Below are 27,595 nucleotides of genomic sequence, written 5' to 3'. Positions count from 1 at the left end.
ACAAAGGATGTATTTGGGTACACGTGTGTCTTCTTGTTGCACTCCCAATGCTTCGCAGCGGATGCAGCGCGGGGTGGGGGAGGTGGTGCTGGTTAGTCGTCTCTTTGATGTGCGGGTATCCGGCATTGGAAACACGCCTCACACGTCCATTTAAATTCCGAGCAGCGGAATGTGGCACCATGGTAGCTGGTCCAAGAGGGCGAGGCGGTGCCGGAAAAAAGACTTGGAAGAGCTTTATGCCCTCCCGTAATGTTGCATCCAGGATGTCAAGGTCAAATTAGGTAAGAATTAGTTGAGCGTCATCAGCAGTTGTCTTAGTGAAGGAGCGCCAGTGGCGGTATCCTTGGGTAGAGGTATGTGGTTGGCAAGGTAGGTAAGCTCTTCCTTTCCCCACAAAAGTTTCGCGATCGATGTATTCGTGTGCAGGAGTGTCGTGCGGCGTGCTGGGAACAATAAAATTGGGCAATGTATGGAACGGTACCTGGTTGCTGTCCGGATGGGTGATTTGTGCTTGCATTTGAATAGCTTCAGTTACCATCTCAGTATGCAGGAGGCATAGTTCAGGCCTCTTTGGGGCGTAGTACCGCTTTGACGTCACCATTAGGCAGGGTATCCTCGGATGGTGCAGTATTGTTTTTTCCCTCGTGTGTCGCCTTTGGCCGTAGAGGAGGTAATGGGACTGTCGGTGCGTTGGGCAATTGGCGTATTTTTCCGGTATTGAACCAGCTTTGCTCGGCCAGCACGGCGGAGTCGACATCTTCACCCTAAACCTCATACTCCGCGTATGTGGCGGGTGACGATGTGGAGTCGGCAGCAATAGGAAGCTCCGGTGCAGTTGCATCAGCCATCGTGGCGAGCCACGAGCGAGGAGCTGCAGTGACTTGCAGGCTTTACGCTGTAGCTGGGCGACGGGCGCTGCAAGGCGAGGAGCTCAAGCCCCAAAAGGTACTCCTAAAGGAGATACCCCCAGAGGTGCCCCCAACCCTACGGCGGACTTACTTCGGTGGGGGCGTAGTAGAGGAAGGATGCACTTTCAGGCGAAAATGACACCCCACATCTATCGGATAAAGGCTCATGGTGAGCTTGTTGACCACTGTGGCGTGCAGGTGGGACAACGGTTTGGTCGGAGGGGTATCAAAAATGGGAGCTCGAGCCGTCGTGAGATGCGTCCTCTCGTTTGGCCGCCTGGCGGCCAGTTCGCTGTGCAAACTAAAGTGCGCCAGGCACCGTTCTTCTAGTCAGTCCTTCTGCTTCGAAAGGGCACATTGTCGGCTTGTACATCGCGCGTCATAACTTTTGGTGTTTTAAATTACGGGTTGTGTAGGTTCCCTGACTTGATCTGATGCAGGTGGCTTCAGCGACGAACTCGTGAAAGGCATGCTGCGGATCTTCGAACGGTCCCGAAAACACTGCTGCAAATACAAAGGGAGCTATTGGGTTGTTAGGATCGGCACGTGAAAAACGTCTTTCATGGCCCCACAAACAATTTGACGATTTTATTATAAGGCTGAGCTCTGGTCGCAGCAATACCTTGTCTCATGCTTTCGCACTCCTTGTAGTTAAAATGGAGCCGTAAAATCATGCGGCCTTCTTGGGCGCATGTGTATAGTTGCTATCAAGCATAATTTGCGCGATTTGTCTTCAGTAGAATTGAGCGTGTCTTGTCGCCATACAACCTTTTCAAGATTTTGGCATGCTTTGTCTGTTCTTCGGTGTTTTTCCAGCTGATTAACGAAAATGTGGCTGTTCCAAGGGTTGCTGCCTGGCAACGGGTAGAATTTGTCTGCTGCCCAGGCTGTTAATTGCGGCTTTCCTTTATTTTAGGATTTCCTTCAAGGGTCAGAGCTCTAGTGGAAGGCTTTGCTGTCCCCAGATGTTTCTTTGAAAGACCACCGTCCGCCTCTGCAGATCTCACGCTGTCGGAACCTACACCACGATACAGTAGTTAATGAAGCTTAGTGCCGCGCACTTACACCATGGTGCAATCACTAATGAAGTTTTGTTGAGCAAAACTACACCACACTTTCGTACCTAATGAAATTCAGTGCAGCCATGCTAGGCGAACGAAAAACATATCAAAGTCGCAGTCACAAAGCACTACGCACACAGACTAGACTCGATAAACTAATTGCCGTGGCGGCAGCCTGCCCACTTCAAGTGAGAGCGAAATCCATTTTACATTTTAGATACATCCCATCAGACGCATATCTTTCTTGATTTTTGTCACACGTTTGACAGTCACACACGACACCGCTGTGCGACCTGAACTCCAAAAAACCGAGTGCTGCTTTGTCATCTGCAAGGTTAAAATAGCCGCGAGGGGACAGGGGACGGCCACAATAAATGCAGAAACAACGAAGAGAACGGTTGGAGGCATTTCAATTCAAGGTCATAGCGCTGAAAGTGGCCATTAACCTAAATGCATGAAATCCACCAGCTCCCAAAAAATTTGGTGCCAATCCACGCTGTGAAGGTGGTTGAACTGCGAAGCTGTAACCGACACCCACAATGGTTACCCATGCGACGTTACTTGAATTCCCACACGTGGCTCTACAAAGAGTGAAACCAGAGACAAGTGAAATGTATTTCACCGCACCCTTTGTTACTTCACAACAACATTCACGACTGCTTTAGGATCAGTGTGATACTCACTGATGGTCTCACTGTAGAAACATTCTTGTGTAATGCTAAGTCAGTGCATATGATGCATGAATGTTGGTTGGTTGATTTGTGCTGGTGAAGGACATGACGGCAAACCCTTCCATTGCCAATTGTATTAACCACTTGTTTTGCGTTTTTGAGGCATCCACATTAAAGTCACCGACAATGATCACAGGTGTGGTGGGATCCATCGCCAGTGAGAAGTGCGTTCGCATGAAGCACTCCATGTCAGAATTGAGTGTATTCGGTGAGATGTAGACCGTGAAATTAGGATTCCATCGCTTGCATTAACGGAACTCACATCATCGCAGCCGACTTGCATTATTCGCATTTTTCGCAGACGCCGTTATCATACATTATGGGGTTTGCAATTCACACGAGGACTTTGAATCAGCGCAGATGGTAGACCGGCAGCTGTGCTCGTTGAGTACACCGTCTGCCTCCCAGACTTCTCGTGTGGGCGTAGCATAGTTAGGAGCAGCAGAAGCGTTGTCGTAAACACTTTTAAGAGTGTTATGTAAGTACAGTGCCAGCGGAGTTAACTAGCAAAAATGTTTAGGTTTTTGTCATGGCCACTGGCACTGTGCGCCGAGTGTGTTTGAAAGTATCAGCTGGCAGACGACGCCGGCGAAATACTTGGTAGTGCCTTTGGAAAATTATGTTGACAGCGATCCGTACTGGCCCATGCAGGCTGTCGAATTGCGCGAAAAAGCTGAAAAATGGAAAGGGAGCGGGCTGTCAATGTTTACGAGGGCATCTGTGTGTAACTTGTTTTTTATCCGAAAATATGGTATGTGAACTAAGTACTGCACTGTTCGCGAGCGAATCCACAGGCCATTCACCGCGTTTTTGAAGTGTTGATCTGTGAGTCAGCATTGGAGCGAACGAGCTGCACAAACCTGTTTTGGCGCCTGCGTCTGGGGGGCCTCCCTTATCACATTTGTTTTGGAGACAAGTTTCTCCTTCGAGATGGGAGGGACCCTACCTATTCCACTGAATAGGGTTATGTATCGAGAAGGGCCAGGGCGGGATGTCCTAAAGCGCGTGAAAAGAATGGTGGTGCCACCAAGGGTGAAGACTTTCTTCTGCAGACTTCACGCTGGATTCTTGCCTGTAAAAACGTGGCAAAAAGAGAAAGGGTTGTATGTTTTATGGGGGTCGACTGCTACCCGTCTAAAAAGCCCGAGACGGTCGGACATGTGTTTTTAGAGTGTTGGAACGGCGTCTTTTTTTGGTACGTGCTTCAGCGAACGCTAAAAAAGTACTTCCCACTGGACGCTCAAGAAATCGGGTTTTTAGAAATGGAGAATGACAATGACCTCGCAATGGTTCTGATTCTGCACGGAATATGGAAATAACGTATCCCCAAACGCCACCGTAAAGTAGACGCGAAGCGTGCTAAAGAGTACTTCGCCGAGTCTATGAGGATGATAATTGAAGTTTGGAGAGCTCAGCCCGACCCTCCTGATTGGCTGTCTGTAGTGGAAACGTTCACAAACCTGAAGGAATGTTAACCGTGTTTCGGCTAGCAAGCTGTCGGTTGGCAGTTTTGTCTTTGTAGTGTTTGTTAGTGCATGTTTTTTGTCAAAGCGAGGAAAAAGAGAAAAAAAAAAGTTGGCGTACCTTAGTCGGTAAGACGACGGGCTCTTGCTCCGTTTCTCTATTCGGGTCGGGGTTCGATTCCTGGTTCTGCCAGTAATTTCTTTTGCTGATTGGGAGTTTCTTGTGGCGCACGCCACGACGAAACCGTTGGTTGGTAGAGGCCACAAATACCTTCACTATAAAAATGTGTCTCGACATAAAAATGTGTCTGTTTTACGATTCGCAGGTGTTCCGGGCATCAAGCTACGAACAATGACAACCGTGAACGAAGACACTCAGAGTAAGTGTATAATATTTTACTTCGTTCGGTAAATTTTACATAAAACCAGCTCCACAAAAATGCCTGCCTGTTTTAAGCATGCGCACGCACCGTAGCAAGCCTTTCTTCAGAAGTGTGTGATGATTCTACCAAGAATTGTGGCTGATAGAGTGGAAAGCGAACCCACCGCTCCATTGATAACGTGAAGGCAGACTTGCGCTTTTGTTTGGTTCGCCACAATCAAGGCTGTAATTGCTATGAAACAAAATTTTATGACGTGGAGCTGAACCTGGCCATCTCTACCTCAGGTCAGTTAAGATTTTTTATATGAAAAGAACTTCTTAGTACAGAAGAGCGCAGAATATAAAACTTAGGGACTGCACTAATAACAACCCGATCACGAATATTATTAAGCTTCATGTAAACCACTCTACGGCCACATTCACTAGCACACGAGAGGAATGAAATTTTTTCCATGCGCCAAATACCTTTTTCCAAGGTCAAGCAACATCATTCCGTGTCATGATTGTCTGCGTCATAATAATGCTCATCATTTTCATCATCATCAAAGTAATCCACTATAAGGCGACGTCCCACCTCAAGAGCGATTAGAAGCAGCGCATAACAAAAAAATGTGGTTGATCCTTCTTGCATAGGAATCGCAAAACGCGAAAGTGAAATGCGCCTTCACAGGAGCAATTAAATGTTTATTGCGCATCGATATGAACTTGTACATTGCTATATATATTTCGTCGGTATGGCACCGTACCACGCATCAACATTAGACACTGGATTGCACGCGCCGAAGCATTGAATCCGATAGAAACCCCTGGCGCTCGCATGCCGGGCTACAGAAATCGAACTGGTAGTCAGCGCATCGTTTGGTGAAGCCAAGGTCCGCTAAAGCGAAAGGAGCGTGATTTCCGGGTCGGCAGTAGTCTTGTGGGTGTGCTTTGCGAGCGACGGCCTGCCGGCGGGTGGTGTGTACGCCAAACGCTTGCGTTGCGACGAGCTCAGCTTTTGGAACACGAGAGGCAAAGTTCGTAGCTCGGTTCGCAGAGTTCGGCGGACGCAAAAGCACACAAGCTTACTCTGCTATATGCTGCCCTATCGAAGCGCCAACTATCGACGCTCTTTAGCGTCATGACGGATTACTTCGCGTCGCCTCTCCTAGATAGAAGCACCATCTCAATGGAGAAATTAGAGGGACGGACATGAGGCGCGTTCGTACAGCCATGCTGGTCTGGTTTCATAGCGCAGTACGCAGAGCGTTTCACACCTCTCGTTGTGGCCAGAGTGGTCGTGGGCTCGATTCCTAGCGCCGCCGCGTCAGGGGAACTTTTTCTGTTGATGTCATTCCCGTGATGGATATGGGGTCGAGAGGTTTGTGTACCCCGGCCATTTTCTTTCCTCCATGACCCCGGCATTGAACACTTTCGTGTTAAAAATTCGCGCCAGGCAAACCGGAACTGCGCAACATCCGAAATGCTTTATTCAGGCACGTCCTGGCTAGAGCGGCGGGGTGCGAGCGTTGAAACACAGCGCGCGCCGCCGCTCTAGCCTGGCCGTGATTCAGGTAAGAGCACTCAATTGTGTGCACAAATATACCCCCTGTCGGTACGTAGTACCACCATCACGGATGTCTGTGTTGTAATGTACTGATCTTATTCGCTCCGCAGTAGTAGGTCTTTAACTTTGCCGCCGCGGACCATGCTGGGTATGTGCGAAGAGCGCCGCGTTAGGCGGCGTTGGTGTGATCGGCCATTTCTCTTCGTGCTGGAAGAGGGTGAGAACTCGTGGTAACGGCGTCCTTTATTATTCCTTTATTGGGTACGTGTATTCATTAAACATTTCTCAGCATTGTGCCCCAGCAGTAATTGGCGCAATGCTCGCCACTGCCTCGCTGGTCTAACATGTAGGTTATACGGCGTCTAGGGCTCGTGACAGTTTAGCAAGGCCGTGAAATGCATGTACAAAAGAAACTTTTTCGGTGGTGGGTGGAAAAATACAGAGGAAGCAATGAAACAACAGTTTACCGTTGCCAGCCATCTGCACCGATGGCCTCAGCGCCATGAATTTTTACAAAGGGCAAGTTTCTGGCTGCGGTGATCTTTTTGTTTTGCATGTGGCGTGGCGTTCAGACTAAACGACAATTACCTCTGAAGTTTCGTCCGTCAGGTGAGATTCCCGGCCGCGGCGGCCGCTTTGCTGATGATTGGCGAAAATGAAAACGGTCGTGTGCCGATATTTCGCCGTACGTTAAAGATTCCCAGGTAGTCGAAATTAATCCGGGGCCCTCCGCTACAGCGTGCCTCATATCCGAGGTGGAGCTTCGGCGCGTGAGGCCACCAAATCAATCAGTTTCGTTTGTGCACTGAATGGGGACATTTGCGCACTCTAGTGACCTGGGCCATAAAATTGGCATCGGTTTATGTGGTGTACGAAACTGTGGGAGAGAATTAATACGTTTTCCCTTTTTCTTAAGGTCGCCGTGATGTTAACTTCCCTGTGGGCCGTACCTGTTTTTTTTTTTTTTGTACCAGAGATGACTAGGCTAGCACCGTGAATGCTTTTCCCACATTTGAGCGTCATTATTTTCTTTTTAGGCTTTTGTAGAGATTTCTTAGAATACTTTCCGCCTTCTGAAATCTTCAGCGGTGGCTGGTCTGCTGCGCAATTAAATCGCATGTCTCACGACAAGCCCTCGCGATTTTCCTGTTTTCATGTGACTATGAAATATACAGAATATATGTACCCGTTCGGACATTTCAAACACGAAAATTTTTTAAACGCAGCCCAATTTTTCTTGCAGCAATCGAAAATTATACACCGTTGTCAAGATTTGTGGCCCAGTCGTTCTTTTACGAGTCTAGCCTGAATAGGATCTCTTAAACCTTTGGTCATTTATAAAGGTGCGTGCGTGCGTGTGTGTGTGTGTGTGTCTGCGTGCCTGCGTGTGTGTGTGCGTCTGTACGTGCGTCTGTGTGTGGGCGTGTGTGCGTGCGTGCGTCTGTGTGTGTGGGCGTGCCTGCGTGTGTGTGTGTGTGCGTGCGTGTGTGCGTGCATGTGTGTGTGTGTTTGCGTGCGTGCGTGTGTGTGCGTGTATGTATGTGCGTTCGTGCGTGTGTGAGCGTGCGTATGTGTGTGTGCGTCTATATATGTGCGTTCGTGCGTGTGTGTGCGTGCGTATGTGTGCGTGCGTGTATGTATGTGCGTTTGTGCGTGTGTTTGCGTGCGAGCGTGTGTGTGTGTGTCTGCGTGCCTGCGTGTGTATGTGTGCGTGCGTGTGTCTGCGTGCCTGCGTGTGTGTGTGCATGCGTGCGTGTGTGTGTGTGTGTGTGTGTGTGTGTGTGTGTGTGTGTGTGTGTGTGTGTGTGTGTGTCTGTGTAGGTGTGTGTGCGTGCGTGCGTCTGTGTGCGTGCATGCGTGCGTGCCTGTGTGTGTCTGCGTGCCTGCGTGTGTGTGTACGTGCCTGCGTGTGTGTGCGTGCGTGTGTGCTGTGTGTGCGTGCGTGTGTGTGTGTGTCTGCGTGCTGGCGTGTCTGTTTGTGCGTGCCTGCGTGTGTGTGGGTGCGTACGTGGGTGCGTGCGTGTGCGCGTGGGTGCCTGTGTGCGTACGTGTGTGTGTATGTGTGTGCGGGCGTGAGTGTGTTTGCGTGCGTGTGCGTGCGTGCGTGTGTCTGCGTTCGTGCGCGTGTGTGAGTGCGCGCGTGTGTGTCTGCGTGCATGCGTGTGTGTGTGTGTGTGCGTGTGTGTGTGCGTGAGTGCGTGAGTGCGTGTGTGTCTGCGTGCCTGCGTGTCTGCGTGTCTGCGTGCCTGCGTGTGTGCGTGCGTGCGTGCGGGCGTGTATGCGTGCGTGTTGTGTGTGTGTGTGTGTGTGTGTGTGTGTGTGTGTGTGTGTGTGTGTGTGTGTGTGTGTGCGTGCGGGCGTGTATGCGTGCGTGTTGTGTGTGTGTGTGTGTGTGTGTGTGTGTGTGTGTGTGTGTGTGTGTGTGTGTGTGTGTGTGTGTGTGTGTGTGTGTGTGTGTGTGTGTGTGTGTGTGTGTGTGTGTGTGTGTGTGTGTGTGTGTGCGCGCGTCTTGCGTGCGCAAATCAGAATTCGAACTTGTTTTGCTACCGTTGCAAGAGGCCTATTATGATCGCCAAAAAGCAAAGTGGGCTTGCCTCACTTCTTGATTTCATTTTTCTTGGCATACGAGAATGTTTAAAAACAAACAAAAAATAGAAAAGATAATTCTTCATAGAATTTATCTTACGATATAAAAGAATATGCGTTCTATACACCTCCCACCCAAAGTGAAGACGGAACAAAAAAGTTGGCAAAAGTACGTCCGTAATACGAATAAAAAATGGCGAAAATGAGCAAACGCCCTGTATTTCCACGAAAATGCAGATATGGCGGCAGTGTACCGCAAATCGTTATTATGATGTCATCATCATCATCACCAGCCTGTCTACGCCCACTGCATGGCAAAGGCCTCTCCCATTATTCTCCAATTACCTCGGTCCTGTGCAAACTGTGACCAATTTGTCCCCGCAAACTTCTTGATCTCATCTGCCCATCTAACTTTCTGCCGCCCCCCGCAGCGCTTGCCTTCTCTAGGTGTCCACTCTGTTACTCTTAATGACCAGCGGTTATCTTGCCTTCGCATTACATGCCCTGCCCACGTCCATTTCTTCTTCTTAATTTCTACTAATATGTCTTTAACACCAGTTTGCTCTCTGACCCACTCCGCTCTCTTCTTGTCCCTTAATGTTACACCTATCATTTTCCGCTCCATTGCCCGCTGACTCGTTCTCAATTTAAGTTGAACCCTCTTAGTCAGCCTCCAAGTTTCTGCCCCGTAGGTTACTACCGGTAAGATGCAGCTGTCATACACTTTCTTCTTCAGCGACAATGGTAGGCTGCTATTCATTATCTGAGAATGTCTGCCATATGCACCCCACCCCATTCTGATCCTTCTAATTATCTCTGCCTCATGGTTGGAATCTGGGGTCACAACTTGGCCTAAGTAGATATATTCGCTTACCACTTCCACTGCCTCGCCACCTATCTCAAACTGCTGTGCTGTCCCGAGGTTATTGATCATTACTTTAGTTTTCTGCATATTAATTTTCAGGCCCACGGTTCTACTCTGTTCGCCCAGTGCGGAAAGCATGCTTTGCAATTCGTGCCCCGAGTTACTTAGCAAGGCAACGTCATCAGCAAATCTGAGGTTACTGAGGTATTCTCCATTAACCCTTACTCCCACCTGTTCCCAATCCAACGTTCTGAATACTTCTTGTAAGCATGCTGTGAATAACATTGGAGAGATTGTGTCTCCTTGTCTCACACCCTTCCTTATAGGTATTTTACTGCTCTCCCTATGGAGGATGATGGTAGCTGTAGACCCATTGTAGATATCCTCTAGTATTCTTACATAATGCTCATCTACCCCCTGGTTCCGTAATGCCTGAATGACTGCTAGGGTTTCGACCGAGTCAAATGCTTTCTCATAATCTATGAAGGCTATATATATAGGTTCAGTATACTCAGCGCACTTCTCTATCACCTGGTTGATCGTTTGAATATGGTCCATTGTTGAATAACCTTTACGGAACCCTGCTTGCTCTTTAGGTTGACTGAAATCTAAGGTTGCAGAGATTCGGTTAGCGATTACCTTGGTAAATACCTTGTAGACGACTGACAGTAAGCTGATCGGCCTGTAATTTTTCAACTCCTTCATGTCGCCTTTCTTATGGATTAGGATGATGTTCGCGTTCTTCCAAGATTCCGGTACCATTGTGGTCATCAGGCATTGCGTATACAGGTTTGCCAGTTTTTCAAGTACTATTTCTCCGCCATCCTTCAAGAAGTCTGCTGTTATCTGATCCTCACCAGGTGCTTTGCCCCCTTTCATTTCTTTTAAAGCCTTCCTTACTTCTTCGGTTGTTACTGGTGGGATGTCTATCTCCTCTGAACTACTGTCTCGTTCAGCATTATCCTCTATGTCCCGGCTACTGTACAGATCCCTATAGAACTCCTCGGCCACTGTGACTATTTTATCAATATTTGTGATGACATTGCCTTGCTTATCCTTAAGTGCATACATCTGATTTTTCCCCACGCCAAGACGTCTCTTCACTGCTTTCAGGCTACCTCCGTTCTTTACAGCGTATTCGATCCTCTCCATATTATACTTCCGTATGTCAGCTGTCTTGCGCTTATTGATTAACTTCGAGAGCTCGGCTAGTTCTATTCTGTCAGCTGCGGTAGAGATTCTCATGGTTTGCCGTTTCCTGATTAGATCTTTCGGCTCGTGTGAAAGTTTGCCAGTTATTATGATGTAGATAGACATAACTGGTTGAACATATATTTGAGAACCCCCCCCCCCCAAAAAAAAAAAAATAGAAAGAAACTTTTCGCTGTAATCAAGTTACGAAATAAACACAGATGTGCGCAGCTTGCAATAGTGGTCCACAGCAGAGCCTGTGCTCTCATCGTAATAAGGCGCTTCTTGTGTGGGCATGTGGATTTCCTTCGGTCTTTTCATGGCAGCAGCACGTACTCACAGAGTAGGGGAGGCGAGATGTCTGTCGCCGCGTCGGCTGTTCCGAGCTTTTATTCGCCTGCGGCATCACGGCCGAGCTCCGGCTTCACACTCCTTCTTCCTCGGGAGTTGATACTCCTCCGGCCGACCCATGCTTTGCGGTAGTCCTAACGTAGCGCTCGTGGTCGAGTCACGAGGCGTTGTGTGTTGACGCGGTGAGTCGCGCAGTTACGTCGAAGCTAGGCGAGCCTCGGCTTCGCCTACGCTGCTTCGCGAAGATCGTGACACGCGCCTCGCGCCGGAGGGTTTTCTCTTGTAGTTTTTCCTTACGCCACCGGACTAAGCTCAAGCCCAAAGAGGTCCGCTGTTAAAATAGGCAGCTTATACATCTGCCCCCTCCCCCAAACCAAATACTAAACAGAAAAGTTACCAAGACAACGTCGGAAAAGCAAAACAAAATTGCGAATCAGCGAACAATGCAACGACCGGAATTTCCACAAAAATCCAGGTATGGCGGACGTAACAGCTTTATCCGTTATAATAGCGTAAATGGTGGTGATTGCCAAACATAATTTTCAAAGGCCAAAACATAAGAAAAATAGAAATAACATTTCACAAAAATTATCAGACAAAATCGAAAATATTCATCTTATACACGTCCTCCAAAAAAAAAACGAGGACTACCCTTAGAAAGCACAGAAAGGAACGTTGAAAATACGAATAAGCAAAGCTGAAACAGGCCAACCCTGATCTAACCCTTGCAGAGCGGCGGCCAAAAAAGTTCACGTGATTGGTTAAACCTAGGATTTGGTAAGAATTGCCGTTGTTTTTGTGTTTGTGAGAAGGAGGCAGTGTTTGTCATGAAAAACTGTTCCAGGTCTTGAATATTTTTCCAGTACTCAGATTCCCGTGTCAGGCTTCTACGGCAGTCCTTTAAAATATATCCTATACAAAGTCGCAGCGATGAATTCCCACACGTCCCTGAATCGCGTTTCTACGCGCAAAAAAAAAAAGGTCGATGCTCATTTGGGAATTCTTTTTAAAAAAATGAAAGCCCAAATGGGAAGAAAAATCAAAGCACCAAAGTCAAAGCACGAAGCATGCCATTTAGCGGTGCATAAAACAGTGACCATTCTAAGCGTAAACTCCGACGAAAAAGAACCTTACTCAATTTTTCGTTGCAACACAATGTACGGACATAGGAATAGAATGTATTATGTTCCTGCAGCATTGACCTTACGTAGTGACATTGTTGAATGGGCGGCAAAAATAAATTTTGTTAAAAATGGGTATTGTTGCCTGACGGCAGGATAAAGGTGAGAGGAACCATGCTTTATGATGACCTCTTTACAAAGACATGCAATGTATGCACAAGCGGCTGTTACAGCGCGAGCAGTGTGTCTGTGCCGTCCAGTGCTTCTTCGTAGTCGTCTAATTCGTACACCGTCCGCTTTTGTGGCTTCTCGCTGCATTTGCTCCTTGTCGGTGACCGTGCCGGTCGAGGCCGCACGGGCGCGGTGAGGGTGAGACAACACGAAAATAAGTAGCAAAGTCCTTGAGACCACATTGATGACGATGAAAGGTCGGCAAACACCAGCCCCGGAAGAGCGACGTCCGTCGACGCAGTGAATAAACGTCCAAACCCCTGGAGACCGGGCTTAAGGAAGATGTGGGCTCCTACTGCCGGCATCACAGTCTTTCGGTCATGCATGTCTTAAAGGCCAACTGCACTCAAATTTCACCTCGACCAAATCTATTTTAATGTGTTGTGAGTACCACCAAATCAGCTGGGACGCGAGTGGTAGCCCCGTGAAATGACTCATTAATCAGTAAGAAGCGTTTAACAAAACTCTCCCGCAGACGGGGCTGCACCTGCCGGCGGATCGCGTAAACAGCCACGACGCGCCAGTGACGCTCAGGCCGACGGGGTCTGCTTCCTCTGGCCAGCCACGCAGCTGGAGAATCGGTCGAGCTCGGCTGCGAACGCCTCACCCATTTGCTGCCCCGCGCGCGCGTAGAGCTTGCTCTTGCTCTCGAGCTGCTGACCGTCCGGCTGCTCGCTGGACGGCTGCAACGTTATTTTAATGGCCGCGCTCCTCTCGATTTCGGTTTCAAAATCGCCGATTTTTGCTGACCGCTTGCGGCGTCCACACTCGTATTCCAGCTGCTTTCTTGCTTTCTTTTTCAGCAGACTGTACGGAAATAGTGTTTTCAAGAGGTCGAAATTTTGAGTGCAGTTGGCGATTAAGTACATGTTGCTCACCAGATTTTTTTTTTCTTGTAAGCGAGAGATTACGTGTATTTTTCGCATCTTCCAAAAGCAAACACAAAAAAAAAGAACTCTAGAGGCTGCAGGTGTCTGGCGTGTGAGCCGTTTTGAAGCGCGAGGTGGTCTATAGTTCAAGGCGTCGTAAACCAACAATCCCGTGGGCGTTCGGACATTCACTGACATTTAACGCTGCCTACGAGTTCAACGCTCACCGCGAGATAGTAGAACTTAGCGGGATGTCCCCGCGAGAGGGGCTGCAGCTGTTGGTGATTTGTTTGATTGCAGCAGCGCGCCATTGTTTGGTAGTTTTCTCAGGACATTGGAATAAGCTCCGGGGTGGTGCGTATTCCCCGCGGTATTTTGTCCCTCAAGTCAAGCTTCTGGCACTTGCTTTTCGGTGCGTTGTAGCCGAGCTGCCTCGTCGTCTCTTTCTTGTATACGCACAACCCGGCCAGTCGTTTGTCATTATTTCTTTGGCTTTTTTTTTATGCCGCATATTTTCCCGGTGCGCAGACGAGGCCAGATCTGAACAGACGCTCTCCCTCGCTCCAAAACTGTCGACGGAACCAGCTGCGGCGTCTGCGGAATAAACAGGGCTAGAATTTCAGGCCAGGACCTTCTGTATTGCCTGAAACCTTGTCTCGGATTTTCAAGGAATCCAGAATCCCCAAAGCTACGCATCTTGATACCGAGGGACGCACAGTGGCACTGAGCATGTACAGGCATCACGCACACGCACACACGCACACACATCACGCACACACACACCTGGCCCGTTTTGAAGCATGTGTTGTCCCCAAACTGCACAACTCGAGCCTGAATTTTTTTTCTGACATATACTACATTTGGCTAGCTCGTACGCTTGGCAGAAAAAATGCACAAACCGCATGTTTCTCGCTGGCGGCGTTCCAATTTTCTTTTCTCTTATGCATTCGAATTTCGCCTGAAGAATATATAACGATTTCGGGAGGTTTACATTTGCGCCCGGATCACGCTGGTTTCTGGGTAGAATTATGCAGCAGTCAGCGCCGTACGCGTTCATAAGCCACAGATGGAATACGCTTTGCACGATCAGCGAAGGTCGATAGGCAGCGTTCATTTACATTCGTTGGTAAAACCAGAGGTGAAACGCAAGGAGCAGATTCAGACAGCAGTCGTTATTGTGAGCTCGGGCTTACGCGGCGCCATTTTAAAAGGCGATATTCTTTCTTTGGTTACTCAAAGGCAAAATTTTGGCTTGTACTTTGTTGCAGCCTTACAGCCAAAAGTAAAAACAAAGTGTCTATAAAAAACCGTTCAAAACAACTAAAACTGCTGGCACTGGTCTTACATGTTCCCATTATATGCAAACAAAACGCCAGGCACACCTGAGGCAAAATTTAAGTACATCACCAGTTTTCGCATTCTTTAAGTTTGGAAAACCCGTTGGGTTGGTTTATACAATGGCATGTGAAAAAAATCATGCACCCCTCCGTCTCGCTGGTTTAACGCGAAGCTTTCTCATGACAGGGCGTTTTCACGTTACAGACGTCATCAGTGAGAACACTGAAGCTTCGCTTTAAAACAAGGACGCGCTAACAGTGGCGCTGGATGGCTCCAGCACGAGCGACAGAAAAGCAAGTATAAAAAGAATGAAGCGTCCGTTTGTGCTGTTCCAAGCATGACAAGGAACATGTTCACTAGGCGCAAAAGGACAGACGAAACGACGGAGGTAAACACAAGCAGGGCGCCTCTCACAATTGAAATTTATTTCGAAAAGAAGAAACATGTATGCACAGACTCGGCGCATGTCACACATTTATGCTATGCTAAGCTGTAGACTGGGCTAGTTTGTAATTCATAGTGATCAAATGTAGCGCAGCAGAAACACGCGGGACGGAAAGAATACACACGAACGAGCGCTCGTCCGTGTGTATTCGTTCCGTCCCGCGTGTTTCTGCCGCGCTACATTTGATCATTATGCTATGCGTTGCGCCACGTGTTCTCATCTAAATACGATACTTCTTGCTGCGAAAGTGTTAGGGACGGCTGGCTAACGCATTTGTCGCCTCGTTTATTGATTGCCTGGGCTTACATTATTTCCACGTTTCTTTGATCTTATGTTTGTACAAGCAAGTGGCAGCGCCAAACCTTGACGTGTATCCACACTCGTAAGAATGGGTTGCCGAGTGTGAGAGGTTGTCTTTGTTATTGATGACCCGTTCGTGTGTTATTTAACTCTTGCACTGATGCATGTTCCCGTATGCGCGATATATGTCTCTCTGCATGATAATCCGATATCGTAAACCACCCCTGTGGCACATCTTACATGCTGGGACCGATGTTTTGTGCCACAGCCTTCGCTTCGCATTGCGCCCTTTGTTTGCACGTTCTTCTTGGTGGCTGCGCATATGCCTGCCAACTTCCTGTGTGCCTTAAACATCACCCCTAGCGCACATTTTGCCGCCACATTCAGCAGCCCGCGTGAAAGTCTGTGTGCATGCGGAATCGACATGTGCGCGCTTTTCTTTCTTTTTTTCTGATTCGGGCTGGACGTTCCTGCACCTGCTTTACCCATCTGGCCGTTTCTTCACAGGCTCGCGTGAGTGCGTGTTCCGGCTGACCACCATGCAGACGTCGCTCTTGTTAATGCGTTAAGGCAGAAGCGTGAGTACAGCCATGGACAAATAAAATGCGAACAGAAAAATATGACGAAGAGCACGCAAAATCGAAAAATACTGTTTGTGGAGGTCCAATAGTAACGCGCTATTGGCATATTTAGACAGCCACATTTCCCAAATTTGTTTTTGTAACTAAGCCACGCGTCCACCTCACTTGCATGGAAAGAAACAGCGCTATTTGCGTGTTCTGGTTCATATTTTTGTGGTCTCGTCTCACTTGTCCATGATTGAACTTGCGCGTAAAGTGGCCGGATGAGACGAGGGAAGAATGCGAACTTCGCAGAGCGAAGCGTCAGGAGAAGGATGCAGAAAGACGACAGCGACGAGTTTTAGAGGGGGCAATAAACTCCTCGGCTGGTACGACGGCTTCAGAAACTGACGAAACGAGGTAGTGAGTGCTCGCAGGAGGGTACGTTTGACCAGCCATATCGTTCGCTTGGCAGACTCTGTCCCCCTGCTTTCGCTTGTATAACCAGCCATTTTTTTAAAGCAAAGCTTTCTACCGCTACCAGCCGACGATTCCTTAGTCGCGTGGGAAACAAGAAACTCCGAGCACGTATGGGGACGGGGAGGGCGGTTTTCACTCCTTGAGCACAGTGTAGATAGCGCGGCAATAGGGCGCTATTACGCAGCGTTCCCCGCGCGCAGTTGCCTGCTCGCATTAACGCGAGAGTTAGGGGGTCGGCTTTGTGGTCTGCTATAGCGACGGTTGTTTTTGGCTGTTCTGGCGTGCTTCGCGTCCACTGCGCGCTTCCTTCGCACGGCTTGATCAACTTGTTCGACAGCACCTCCTGGGTAACCCGGACCCGACGGAATTAAGTGGTCGTACGGCAAAGATACGTTAAGGATTGGTTTGCAGGGCCAGGGCGGGGAAACAAAATGTAGAGACCACATACAGACATCTGGCCGCTAGAGAAAGGCTGCCTTTTGCGCACTGCTTGCCACTAATGGGACTCCGTTTTCTAAACTGGTGAGGTTGTGCTTTAGGAAGTATTACAAAAGGCGAAAGGAGCACCTGGTTCTGACCAATAAAAGTGTCCGCAGCTTTCTCGCAATTGTCAAACTTACTAAACTAACTAGTTTAAATCGGTATAAATGGGAATCACTAAGCTCACGTCCACTATTGTATCGGTGTCTGCGCTTGTGTCGCGCGGTGGTGTAGGCCCGAGCTAGCACATCAGGATGGTTAGGTTCCGCTTTCTCACCCTTCGTAAGACGCTCCTATCCGTTTTCTTTCTCCCGACTCGCGGCCGGGCTACAGAAGCGGCGGTGTCTGCCGCTCTAGCCCGGCCGTGGCCGACGCTGCTGCGTTCGGGACGCCGCCCCCGTTAATTGCAGGTAACGGCTGGAAAAATCTCTGGTTTCTCTCTTTCTAGAGACACGTGTGTGAATTCAAGTGACGTCGCTTGGGAAATTGTTGTGGGAAAGCTTTAAACGACACCGCCTTCACAGCGTGGATTGCAGCCAATTTTTTGTTAATTTTATTAGCTGGTGAGAAAAGGGGCCGCCAATGTGCAATCGCGCCTCCATCTTGCCGTACGGCCCACTTACGGGTGGAGCGGCGCTTCAACAGTGTTGACTTTATTCGCGGCCATTTTAGTGCGCTCCTTCGCCGATCGTTCATGAGCCAGTGTCATCTAGACCTCTCATGCACCGGATCAGCGAAAACTTCAGGCAGGCGTAAACAGAACTCGTGCAGGGAGGTGATTGGTTGCGGCACGTTCTATTTATCATTTAATTGACAGTACTGCATGTTTACACTGAAAATACTACTCTGACACAAGCGGTAGTAAGTCTAGACGGAGAAGAGACAACACAATGCACTAACATTGGATGTGACCAGGTAAAGAGTACTAAAGAGAAATGAAGATTTGTCCCCAAATATTGGTCGGAGAAATGTTTTTTACAATTCAGTAACAAATCACCACACAAAATACAATTGGGAGAAAGCGAAGTTCAGTCTTGAATGGTTTGGGTGAACAAACTGTACATACAATCTCTTGTTTTTGCAAAAACATTACACCATCTCCCCGAAGGGAACTATGTGGCGATGCAAACAGAATTGTTGGCGTCCATTCAGCTCATCGGACGGTGCAGCGTGTCTCAACCGAAGCAGCAACTAAGGAAGCTGCACGCGGACCGAGCTTATTATATAGAGCAGATGGAGTGGAGAGCAGGAGATGAGAGAGGAGACGCGCATGCGCGCTTATCGCGCATCTGGCGTGTTGCCGTTATGTTGAGTGATCTGGTGTTTAGTAGCGCCAGAAGGAATTCTACGTCCGGGTCGACACCAGTGGCAAAGACACGCAAGTACTGTTGTGTTACGGTGAGTAGGCGGTGGTGCTCGAGGCGCCAAAACTCGTCCATTACGTTCTTGTCGATGTTGTCGTCTCTGTCGTAGAATCGGTAGTCTCCGTCAGCATTGGTGAGGTAAAGATTGTTGATGTTGGTGCACCGGCTGAGAGCAACGTACAAGTTCTCGTTTTCGCAGCTTTGTCTTCTTCTCCTTCTTCTTCTTCAGCGGTTCCCCTACGGGAAGATGACGATGGTGGTTGAACGCGAAGCTATCTCGTGATGGATTCTTTGGTTGGACAATCTCTAGGGGCATCCTGCCAAAATCATCATCAGGAGCGCTTCGGACGGCGCGAGAGCAACTTACGCCCTCCTCTTCGCAGCTTTGTCTTCTTCTCCTTCTTCGTCTTCAGCGGTTCCCCTACGGGAAGATGACGACGGTGGTTGAACGCGAAACTTCGTGATGGATTCTTTGGTTGGCCAGTCCCTAGGGGCATCTTGCCACAATCATCATCAGAGGCGCTGCGGATGGGGCACGGACGCGGGACATCCCCCGAGCAAGAGACGCTAACATCCTGCTCTAAAGTTTTCAGTTCGTCGTTTCTATTGACGCTCAGCTTCGCTTGCCTTCGTTGTATCAGTAGCTTCTTAACGTAGTTTGAATGAGTCAAGGACATAAGGCACGTTCATAGCACTTGCTCCTGTCTCGGTTTTGTAGCGCAGTGTGAAGAGCGCCGCGTACCTCCCGTTGCGGCCAGAGAGTCGTGGGATCGAAAGCGGGCGCCGCTAACTATATCTTTTTTTCTAGTGTAGGGGGAGAGGTGCGGACAACAGACGGACGCCGGACATAGCCCCGAGCAAGAGATGCTTTCCATCTGAAATACGAGTCAATGAATGTGGATAAGAGGGACGAGTTGTCGTCGTGGGAGGTGTAGGATGTTCCGGTAACTTTATGCAGTTATGCAGTTTTTAAGGCGTTTTGTTCCAAAAAACCTTGGTATAACAGAATCACAAAGTTTTTTGCTGGAAGCCGAGAAAAATCAGAAAATTTGGAGTTCGGCGCATTCCATCAATGCCTGCTTCAATTTGGAGTGTAGTAGTGGTGGTCGGCTGCACGATGTCAAGCTAGATTTCTTTATGTACGCAAAGCTCTCTACAGCGAAGCCGTGTTGTTTTTATTCCCACCAGAAAGACGGCCGGGATTCGAACCCGCAGCTAGTGCTGTGCAGAGCCATAGCTCAGCCGTTGCTTTTTTACGCAAAATATTCCATTGTTTCACCAACAATGAAACATTGACAAGAAAAACAGAGAGAAAAAAATTCAAGGCCATTCCGCTCTCAGAAAGTAGAAGACCAGGGAGCTGTATAGCACCTGGGGGCGGGGGGCTTACGTATTACTTTGGCGCCCAGAAGAGACCTTGCACAGCTCCGTGCAGTAAACAATGCTTGTAACTCCAACCCACTACAAAAGTTACCACGTCAGCCTTTTTAAAGTGTTCCGGTTAAAATTTGTAACAAAGCCGCCCTGAGTGCTCCTCTAATACAGTTTCCGTGAATTTCCTTCTTAGTGGGTGATTGTCGTATAATTTGTTCTCGGATACTTCCTGTAAAACAACCGTTACAGCCGTTTTCTGTAGCCAAACTCCCGCCGTAAATGGACATGTATTGGCAGCAGACAGTAATTCTGCAATGTTTACAAGCTCACTGCAAACTAATTTTGCCACGTAGGTGAAATTCGGCGCACTAGCAGAGCCATTTTAGCCAGAGCAATTGTCATATAATTTATTTGGGAATACTTTTGATAACACAAGTGTCACAGCCCTCCGTAGGTTGTCATTCTTCACCGGGCTACAGAAACAATGCGAAAAAGCCAGCTTACAAAGACCAAGCTTACACCGATTCCTTTGAAGTTTCACCTGAAAACACAAATGTTTTGCTGGCAAGACATCTTTCTAGGGACAGTATAAACCGTCTGATATCAAAATGTGAAGGCCTTAGGACTTTTTTTTTTCGCTTTTTGTGATGATTTTTATTCGGGGAGCCGGTTTTCGACCGGCGGAGGAGCCTGCTGCAGGGAGCGTGACACGATACCAGTCGTCGGGGCTCCGCTGTTAAAAGCCGAAACAACTGTTCTCGGCGTATGAAAGCAGAAAAGTTGCGCCGAATTTTCTCTTTCTCGTCGGGATTTGCACACTCCTTTTTCTACTGAAATTTCAGGTTAAATTAGTTTTCCCCTTCAAAGGTACGCCAGAAATTCATTACGACGGTGAAAGTCCGATAGTGCAGCGTTCGACGTAAAGACGCAGGAACAGTCGCGCCTAAATGTGCGTTAAAACAATTTACCCGTTATTCTGGTTATTGTTTCCTTTTAAATGAAAGAATTCAGTTGTCCTTCTTTCTAGCTGCCAGAAATTTGCACACTATAAGTGTCGGGTACCTATAAGCTGGATTCCTGATTTTATTTTGCTCTTGAAGAATTAGTCCCCGCAATTTTCAGCCATGACAACTTTCGGTTCTAAAATTTTAAGACATCTTTTTGGTGTATTTTTATGCCCTGAAAGCTATGCAGCCAGTTCCCACTTGTCAAGGAGGGCCAGCAGCGAAAGCGTGCCAGCCACGCACAACAGAAGAACAATGATTTTCAAAGTAATTAATCGCTTGGTACAGATTCTCTAATAATGATTAGTAAGGCGAATTAAGGATGGGGTATTGTGGATTGCAATGTATTAAGGCTGATTGCAACGGAAAAGTTCAGGGACAACATTAGGGCTTCTTACGTGTGCGATTGCGAAAGCACACATTTTATTCCAAACAGGACTATCCTGTATGTCCAAGGTCGCCATGTTCTCGACGGTTGCGGCAACTCCTTCTTCACAGGACCGGTATATCTGGCACGGAATTTTCGAGACGCCTTGGTTTAGGCAGGATCGGCTGTTGGTGGTTTGAGCTGAAGCGACACCCTGCCCTCGCAATTGGGCATGTAGGCTCGCATTTAGGAATTTGAAGCGCAGCTTTCTTTGCTTTTCCGCTGGGTTTGCCTTATATCAGATAACGCTGTCCACCGCGTACCGCCCCAGTTCGTACCTGTCTTCCGTTCTCTGCGCCCCGAGCCCCCACACTGCTCTCGCGCGCGGCCAAGCTTGAGTAGCGCCACCCCCTCGCCTTCCCCCTCCCCTCTACCCCGAAGCGCATCTCCCGCCTTGTTTTGCTGCCAGCGTTTCCAACGCCGACTCCGGGACCGCGCCATCGCGGCTCGTTGGTGCACGCACTGCGTTGCTGCTTTGCTTCCCAAGCTGCCTAAGCCCATCCCACGGTGATTTCGCCCGCCGCACAGCGAACACGATCGAATGGCTTCGTCCTTTTCCTCGTTTCCTTCGAGCTACTGAAGCGGAAGTGCCGCCATGACACTTTCGTCTGCGAATGCTTAGCCGCCGCCGCTTGCTACCGCAACCGCGTCACCGCGGCGCCCCGATACGCGCATTGCTATTTTGTTGCGCGCAATGTCGGCGTCGACAGCCAAAGAGCGTTCGGAAAGCGCGTATCAGCGTGATCGTATTTACCGCCACTGACTGTTCTCGCCGAACGCCGGAGACTGAAGGGAACAGTTTTCCGATTCTCGCGGAGGCGGAACTAGGCGGCGGCACTTTTCAAAGGACGATACGGCTTAATAAAGCGGCCGTAGCGGTGGTGGCGGGGTTTAGCGGCGTCTAAATAGCGTGCTGAACAGCAGGAGCGCCTTCGCTGTCTACGTGCACCACATGGTCCCGGCCTTTGTGCACGACGTTTCCGACGACAACGAAATCTGCGTGCACAGCACTACATGCAGGTGATTGTCACTGTACAAGCCGAACTGTAACGCATCGCTTTACGTTGATAACCCCTTTCGCGTCTGTCTGTCTGTCTGTCTGTCTGTCTGTCTGTCTGTCTGTCTGTCTGTCTGTCTGTCTGTCAATTCCGCCTTCAGGCCAAAAGTAAAAAAAACTACTTGAACGAGAGGTTTGTATAGGCAAAATCTTTCCAAACAACTATAACTGCGGGCACACTTTGTATTGGCCAACATTGCGTATTCGGGAAAAAGAAAACATTAAGCATATCTGGCGCAAAACATCAACACAAGAGTGGTATTCTTGGTGATCTCTTAATTAAGCACACATCGCAGCTTGACTATTGCAATAGTAAATAAAAATTTCATATTTGCCGCGCTTTCGAGGCGCTTTTTCAAAGAAAGTGCTACGAGTTGTGCCGCGCCTCCGCCAGATGGCGCCACGGTTCCCGCGACCGAGAGAAGATGCAGTGAAACATCCCCCTCGCGAGGGGCACGATCAAATGCAGAGCATTTCCGGGGGCGCACGACGTTAAGTAGTTTGCGTTACGTTAATGTTGTTGCACTTGTGGCAACTGCTGACGAGAGAGCGCTCGTCAGCAGTAATTTGAATGAGTCAACGATATAAGGCGCGTTCGTAGCGTCCCATTCTGTGTCGGCTTTGTGGCGCAGTGGGTAGAGCACCATGTACATTGCGTTCCGCCCGCAGGGTCGAGGGATCGAAACCTGGCGCCGGATAGTATTTTCTTTTATATAGTGTAGGGGGAGGGGTGCGGACAACGACGGTGCGGACTACGACGGACGTCAACGCGGGTGACATCGTGAGTTACTGAAATGCTCTGCGTTTAAAAGTACCAGTTCAAAACTACGTTTTTGCCCATAAATACAAAAAGCGCTCGTGCCGTGGGCCGTGCGTCGCGGCGGCATTAAAGAAGTCCCGCAGTAATTAATGATTCCAGTGCGTGGCGTACAAGCAGTGGAACTCGGGAAAATTGGAGCGACTGGAGCAAACCGCCACCGTGTTCATCGGAGAAGGGGCGAGGCGGGAGGAGAGAAATGTGAGAGGCGGGCGGGGAAAGAGACCAGAGGCATGTAGGTGGCAGCAGCGGCACAAGACATGGTTCCACGACAACATTTGCAGCGAAGTAAGTAGATAGGGGTCAAATTTTTTGACCTTGTAGCTGTTTAGAAAATCATACTTTTTCTTGTCCGCAGTTAAAAATACCATGAAGTTGCCGAGCACTCGTGGGTACAAGCCTCGCGGTGAACTCCCAGAACACGTTTATGAAGCCACACATACCCACTTGTGGAGATTGGCCATGACTAGCCAAAAAAATTAAAATACTACAGCGTTGGCCATGATCGTGGCAACACTTTCTCGGAACGAGAAAGACAGGTCATAGCGTGCGCCCCTCCAAGGTGATGTCCAATGATTATCACTTCCAAAAAAGAGAAAGAAGCCGACACTTATAGCAACAGTGATGGAATAAAGGTCTTGGCGGCAGCGAGCAAGAAGCAAATCGGCTTTAAATAGTAGGCTTAAACCATCTTGATGGTCGTGAAGGTTACGTACAGCTTCGCTACCTTCAAGACATACGCGTTAGTGGGGTCTTCCTGATTGATGGTAGGGTTTAATGGGCCGGCCCAACGCAGGCAATGAGGCGCGCCGTAGTGGAGGCCTCAGGATATAATTTTGACCACCTGGGGATCTTTAACGTGCACCGAAACCCCGAACACACGTGCGTTTTTGCTTTTCGCCTCCATCAGAAAAGCGGCCGCCGCGCCCGGGAATCGAACCCGCGACCTCTGTGAGCTTCGTTCATTTTTTTGTCTTCTCGTTCGTCTTGTGAGGGCGACCACGTTTTGCAGATGGCACTGCGGCTGACGCACCATAGTAGATTACAGAAACGGGTCCAGTGGGGCCATTGTTCAGTGATTACCGTCGTCATTATCGTTTCCCGGTTGCGTTCATCTCTTCTGTTTCTAGAGACGGCCAATGGCCCTTTTTAGCAACACATATACGCTGATAGGATGTACGTGCTTTCATTATTCTGGGAACCCAAATTACCCATGTAGGCCTCCAGGGGTTGTGTTGCGTCTGCTATTAGCATTCCTACACTCATAGGTAAAAAGGACTAAAAGTTCGCTTCTAGGGTACTAACGGCCTTTGCCACAATCATTACTACCTTTGGGGACTACATGTGAGCGGAGGAACGGCTAGTCCGCCACCCGGTTAGTCCTTTCCGATACTCCTCGAGGACAAACTGCTGGAAGGGAGACGCAGAAGAAAAAAAAATAGCGACAGCAAAGATCGAACTAGCGACTCTCGCAACAGTTCCCAAGGAATCCATTACTCTAACACTAGGCCACGCCGCCTTTTTTTTTTCTTTATTGCCGGTCTTCGTCAGTACAACACAACGCAAACGTACAAAGAAGAACACACAATTAACAATAAGGCCGCCATTCCATAGCGGGCTGGAGTTGTCTTTTAAAATTCCCTAAGCATGGCAAGGGTTTCACCCCTTCGAAGCCACTCAGGAACAGAAGACTTCTTGTGCTCTGTACTTCAATAAACTGGGAAACACTTTCGCGGCAATATTAATCGAGTCATCTGCGCGTCCAAATCAAAATTAAGACATGCCATGCGCAGCGGTGCCAATGCCCTTCTTCCGGTCAGCAAGTGTCTGCCATTTATGGATCATATGAGGTGTAGTGGCCGTGTTGGCAAGTACTTTGTTAATAAATATTTCTTGCGATGTACCTTCTGCCACACTGTGTGTGAAGCAAACATGGACCATCTTATTCTGCACTGCTCCGCTTTTGATCTTCATAGACTAAACCATAGTGTTTTTCAAAATTTAAATATGGAAGCATTACATAGGGACATTCTCGAACATCCTCAACACCTGGTGACCTTAGCCGAGTTTGGCGTTGCCAGTGGCCTGGCGAGCGTGCTTTAGTGGGTGTCTACCTCCCTCCCTATTCCCCCTCTTCCCCCTCCAGCGACCTTCGGTCCTCCCCTTCCTAATAAAAGAATTTATCTATCTATGCCATGCGCCACCGCCAAATACTGTGCAGGCCCAACAACATGAAGAGATCATACGGCACCCCATCCTCTCTCTCTACACACAAAAACAGTATGCCGTGAAGTTCAGTGAAAATTCCTTTAGAGAACGTCCCATAAAAACACTACTGCCCAACAATGGAGAAATACAGGCTCCAGAGTTTCCGGTTGGTTTCAAATGAAACAGTTAGCTTCCAATGGCATAGAAAGCCCTTTATCCTTCATCCATGTCGCTACTAAAAGCGTGCTCGTATGTAATTTAAAGAAAAAAGACTTTGCTATAGTGATATTTCCATTCGCGTCACCCTTTTTCGAACAACTTGTCCTGGGCCTGCACAGTATAAAGCTCTGTACATTGGTACAGGGAAGGCTACGTCGCTTACATTCTTATAGACTTTTTTCCGCGAAACATTGGCCGAACAGTACATCGAAAATCGATAAAACAAAAAAAAAACTGGGCTGACGGTATAATCTCTTTAAAGTATCCATAAATGCCCCCTGTCATACTACGCGTAGTAACTATGAATTTGGGCAAAGCCTGCATTAGCCGCACTTGAACTAATCAGCGCAGAAAAGGGTCTTGAACGTTGCGCAAAAACAAAAACCGATTCACAAGTTGTTTTACAAACAGGTGTGTCAGCCCTATAACGCCATAGCGGGTACGTCGAAACAAATTCATTCTACTGGTCCTCTCCCAAGTGGAAGCCCATAAAAATACAGCGAACACGCGGTGAAGTCGTTGTATATCCACCCTGGAACGCGGTATATCCACCCTGTCATGCAGCGCTTGCATGACAAACCAGAATTTGCTTGCCAGAAAAATGTTACCTACATTTGCCCTAGTAAACATAGACAAACCATTGCATCTCCATTTATTCGCTTTCTCAGGCAGCTCTCTGAAACTGTAATGGAGTACCCAAGTACTTAACTGGATGGGTGACCCAAGTGACGTTGGCGAAAATGTCTGGGGTTGTCGGTTTTCTGACTGAGGCATAGTCTTCTTGGGGCCAATAATCCTCCACATCGTTTTAGACTACATGTATAGAACGCATTCAGCAAGAACATTCATTTTCACCGATGGTTCATCAACCATGCAAAGCTCTTCTTCAGGTCTATACATACTACAAACTGGTGAAATGCTTTCATTTTGTCTTGAGCGACAAACATCTTCGACAGCGGCTGAGCTCTACGCTCTGAAGGAGGCAATCGTTTACATCCTGCGCCATGAGCCGCACCAATGGAGTATCTTCACGGACCCCAAGGCAGCTCTGCAAATTCTATGTAGGAGAAGTAGATTTTCCCCCCACCAAATCGCAGCCTGTGATATATCCTACCTTCACCATCTTGCCTGCTCTGCTCGACACAACATTAAAATGCAGTGGATACCTGGACACAGCGGCATCAAAGGTAACCAAAAAGCCGACGAAGCGGCCCGTAAGGGCCTTCTTTACCGAAAATACCGAAAGGTGTATTTCACAAAAACAGAAGCTTCTGCCATGGCTCACCACTTTGCGGTGACTGAAAGAAGCCGTCTACGGAGCAACTTACAAAATACTCGATGCTTTTTGCGCACTATTGACCCAGAATTAAAGTCAAGACTCCCGACACAGCTTCCTCGTAACCTGGAAACGTTGTACCATCGTCTACGCCTGAACTGTGCCTACACAAATAGCTACCTATTTCGCCTTGGAGCGACGCCAAATCCGCACTGCGACAATTGTGGTTGCGTAGAAACAATTGAAAACATTTTATTAGAATGTGCGATACATGGAACCGAGATCCCACTTCCTCGAAAGCCAACGTTTCTGTGTAAATACAAAAAAGCGAAGGGCTGAGGGGGCAACTCTGACGCACCGAACGTTGCGCGCTAATGGCCGCTGCCAGTCACCAGTTATTTACGGTCAACCACGTGGTGCACCTATGGTACGCCAGCCACACACCTTCACTAATGACAGATGCCACATTTACATGGTCCAGAATAGAAAAAAAAGATTATCATGGGACACGCAATCAAATGCGTTTTCAAGGTCAAGCTGGAAAAGCGCTATGGTGCCTCCAGCGGCATCAGAACACTCACCGTATCACCATATCACTCACAAATCGCCTTTGATGCTTTGATGCCGCACGTCTGGTGTGGCTCAACAAGAAGTGTGATTTAAGCTTTGCGCCAGCACCTTCATCAATATTTTGTAATCATGCACGTTCGACAACGTGACTGGCCGGTAGGCCGTTACAGACTAGTTTTTCCGTTGCTTCCGTTTTCGGTATCAGCACCGTGTGCGAAGACGAATACGACGGTGGACGGGTTTTCAGACGAAATTCTTCCAAGAACATCACCATTACAACCGGTGATACCTCTTCTTTGAAGTGCTTATAAAAGGCTGCGTTTAACCCGTCAGGGCCGGGAGACTTCCCTGAGTTTACGTTACCAATTGCT

General features: G+C 48.5%; 1 protein-coding gene across 3 annotated transcripts in view; it reads left to right on the top strand.

Moving 5' to 3' along the window:
- The window catches only part of LOC144179492 (neural cell adhesion molecule 2-like), a 408,645-nt gene that overhangs the window by 225,435 nt on the left and 155,615 nt on the right, over window positions 1–27,595 (top strand). For all 3 annotated transcript variants that reach the window (XM_077707865.1, XM_077707866.1, XM_077707863.1), the window contains one exon: window positions 4,490–4,543. In XM_077707865.1, coding sequence (XP_077563991.1) covers window positions 4,490–4,543 — 54 coding nt within the window. The remainder of the gene's footprint in view (window positions 1–4,489; window positions 4,544–27,595) is intronic.

The sequence above is a fragment of the Haemaphysalis longicornis genome, unplaced genomic scaffold, assembly GCF_048455015.1.
Source record: "Haemaphysalis longicornis isolate Haplotype H1 unplaced genomic scaffold, Haemaphysalis longicornis Haplotype H1 scaffold_4, whole genome shotgun sequence".
NCBI classification, from domain to species: Eukaryota; Metazoa; Arthropoda; class Arachnida; order Ixodida; family Ixodidae; genus Haemaphysalis; species Haemaphysalis longicornis.
Note: the sequence above shows the minus strand (reverse complement) of the source record. Positions and strands in the feature narration are given on the sequence as shown.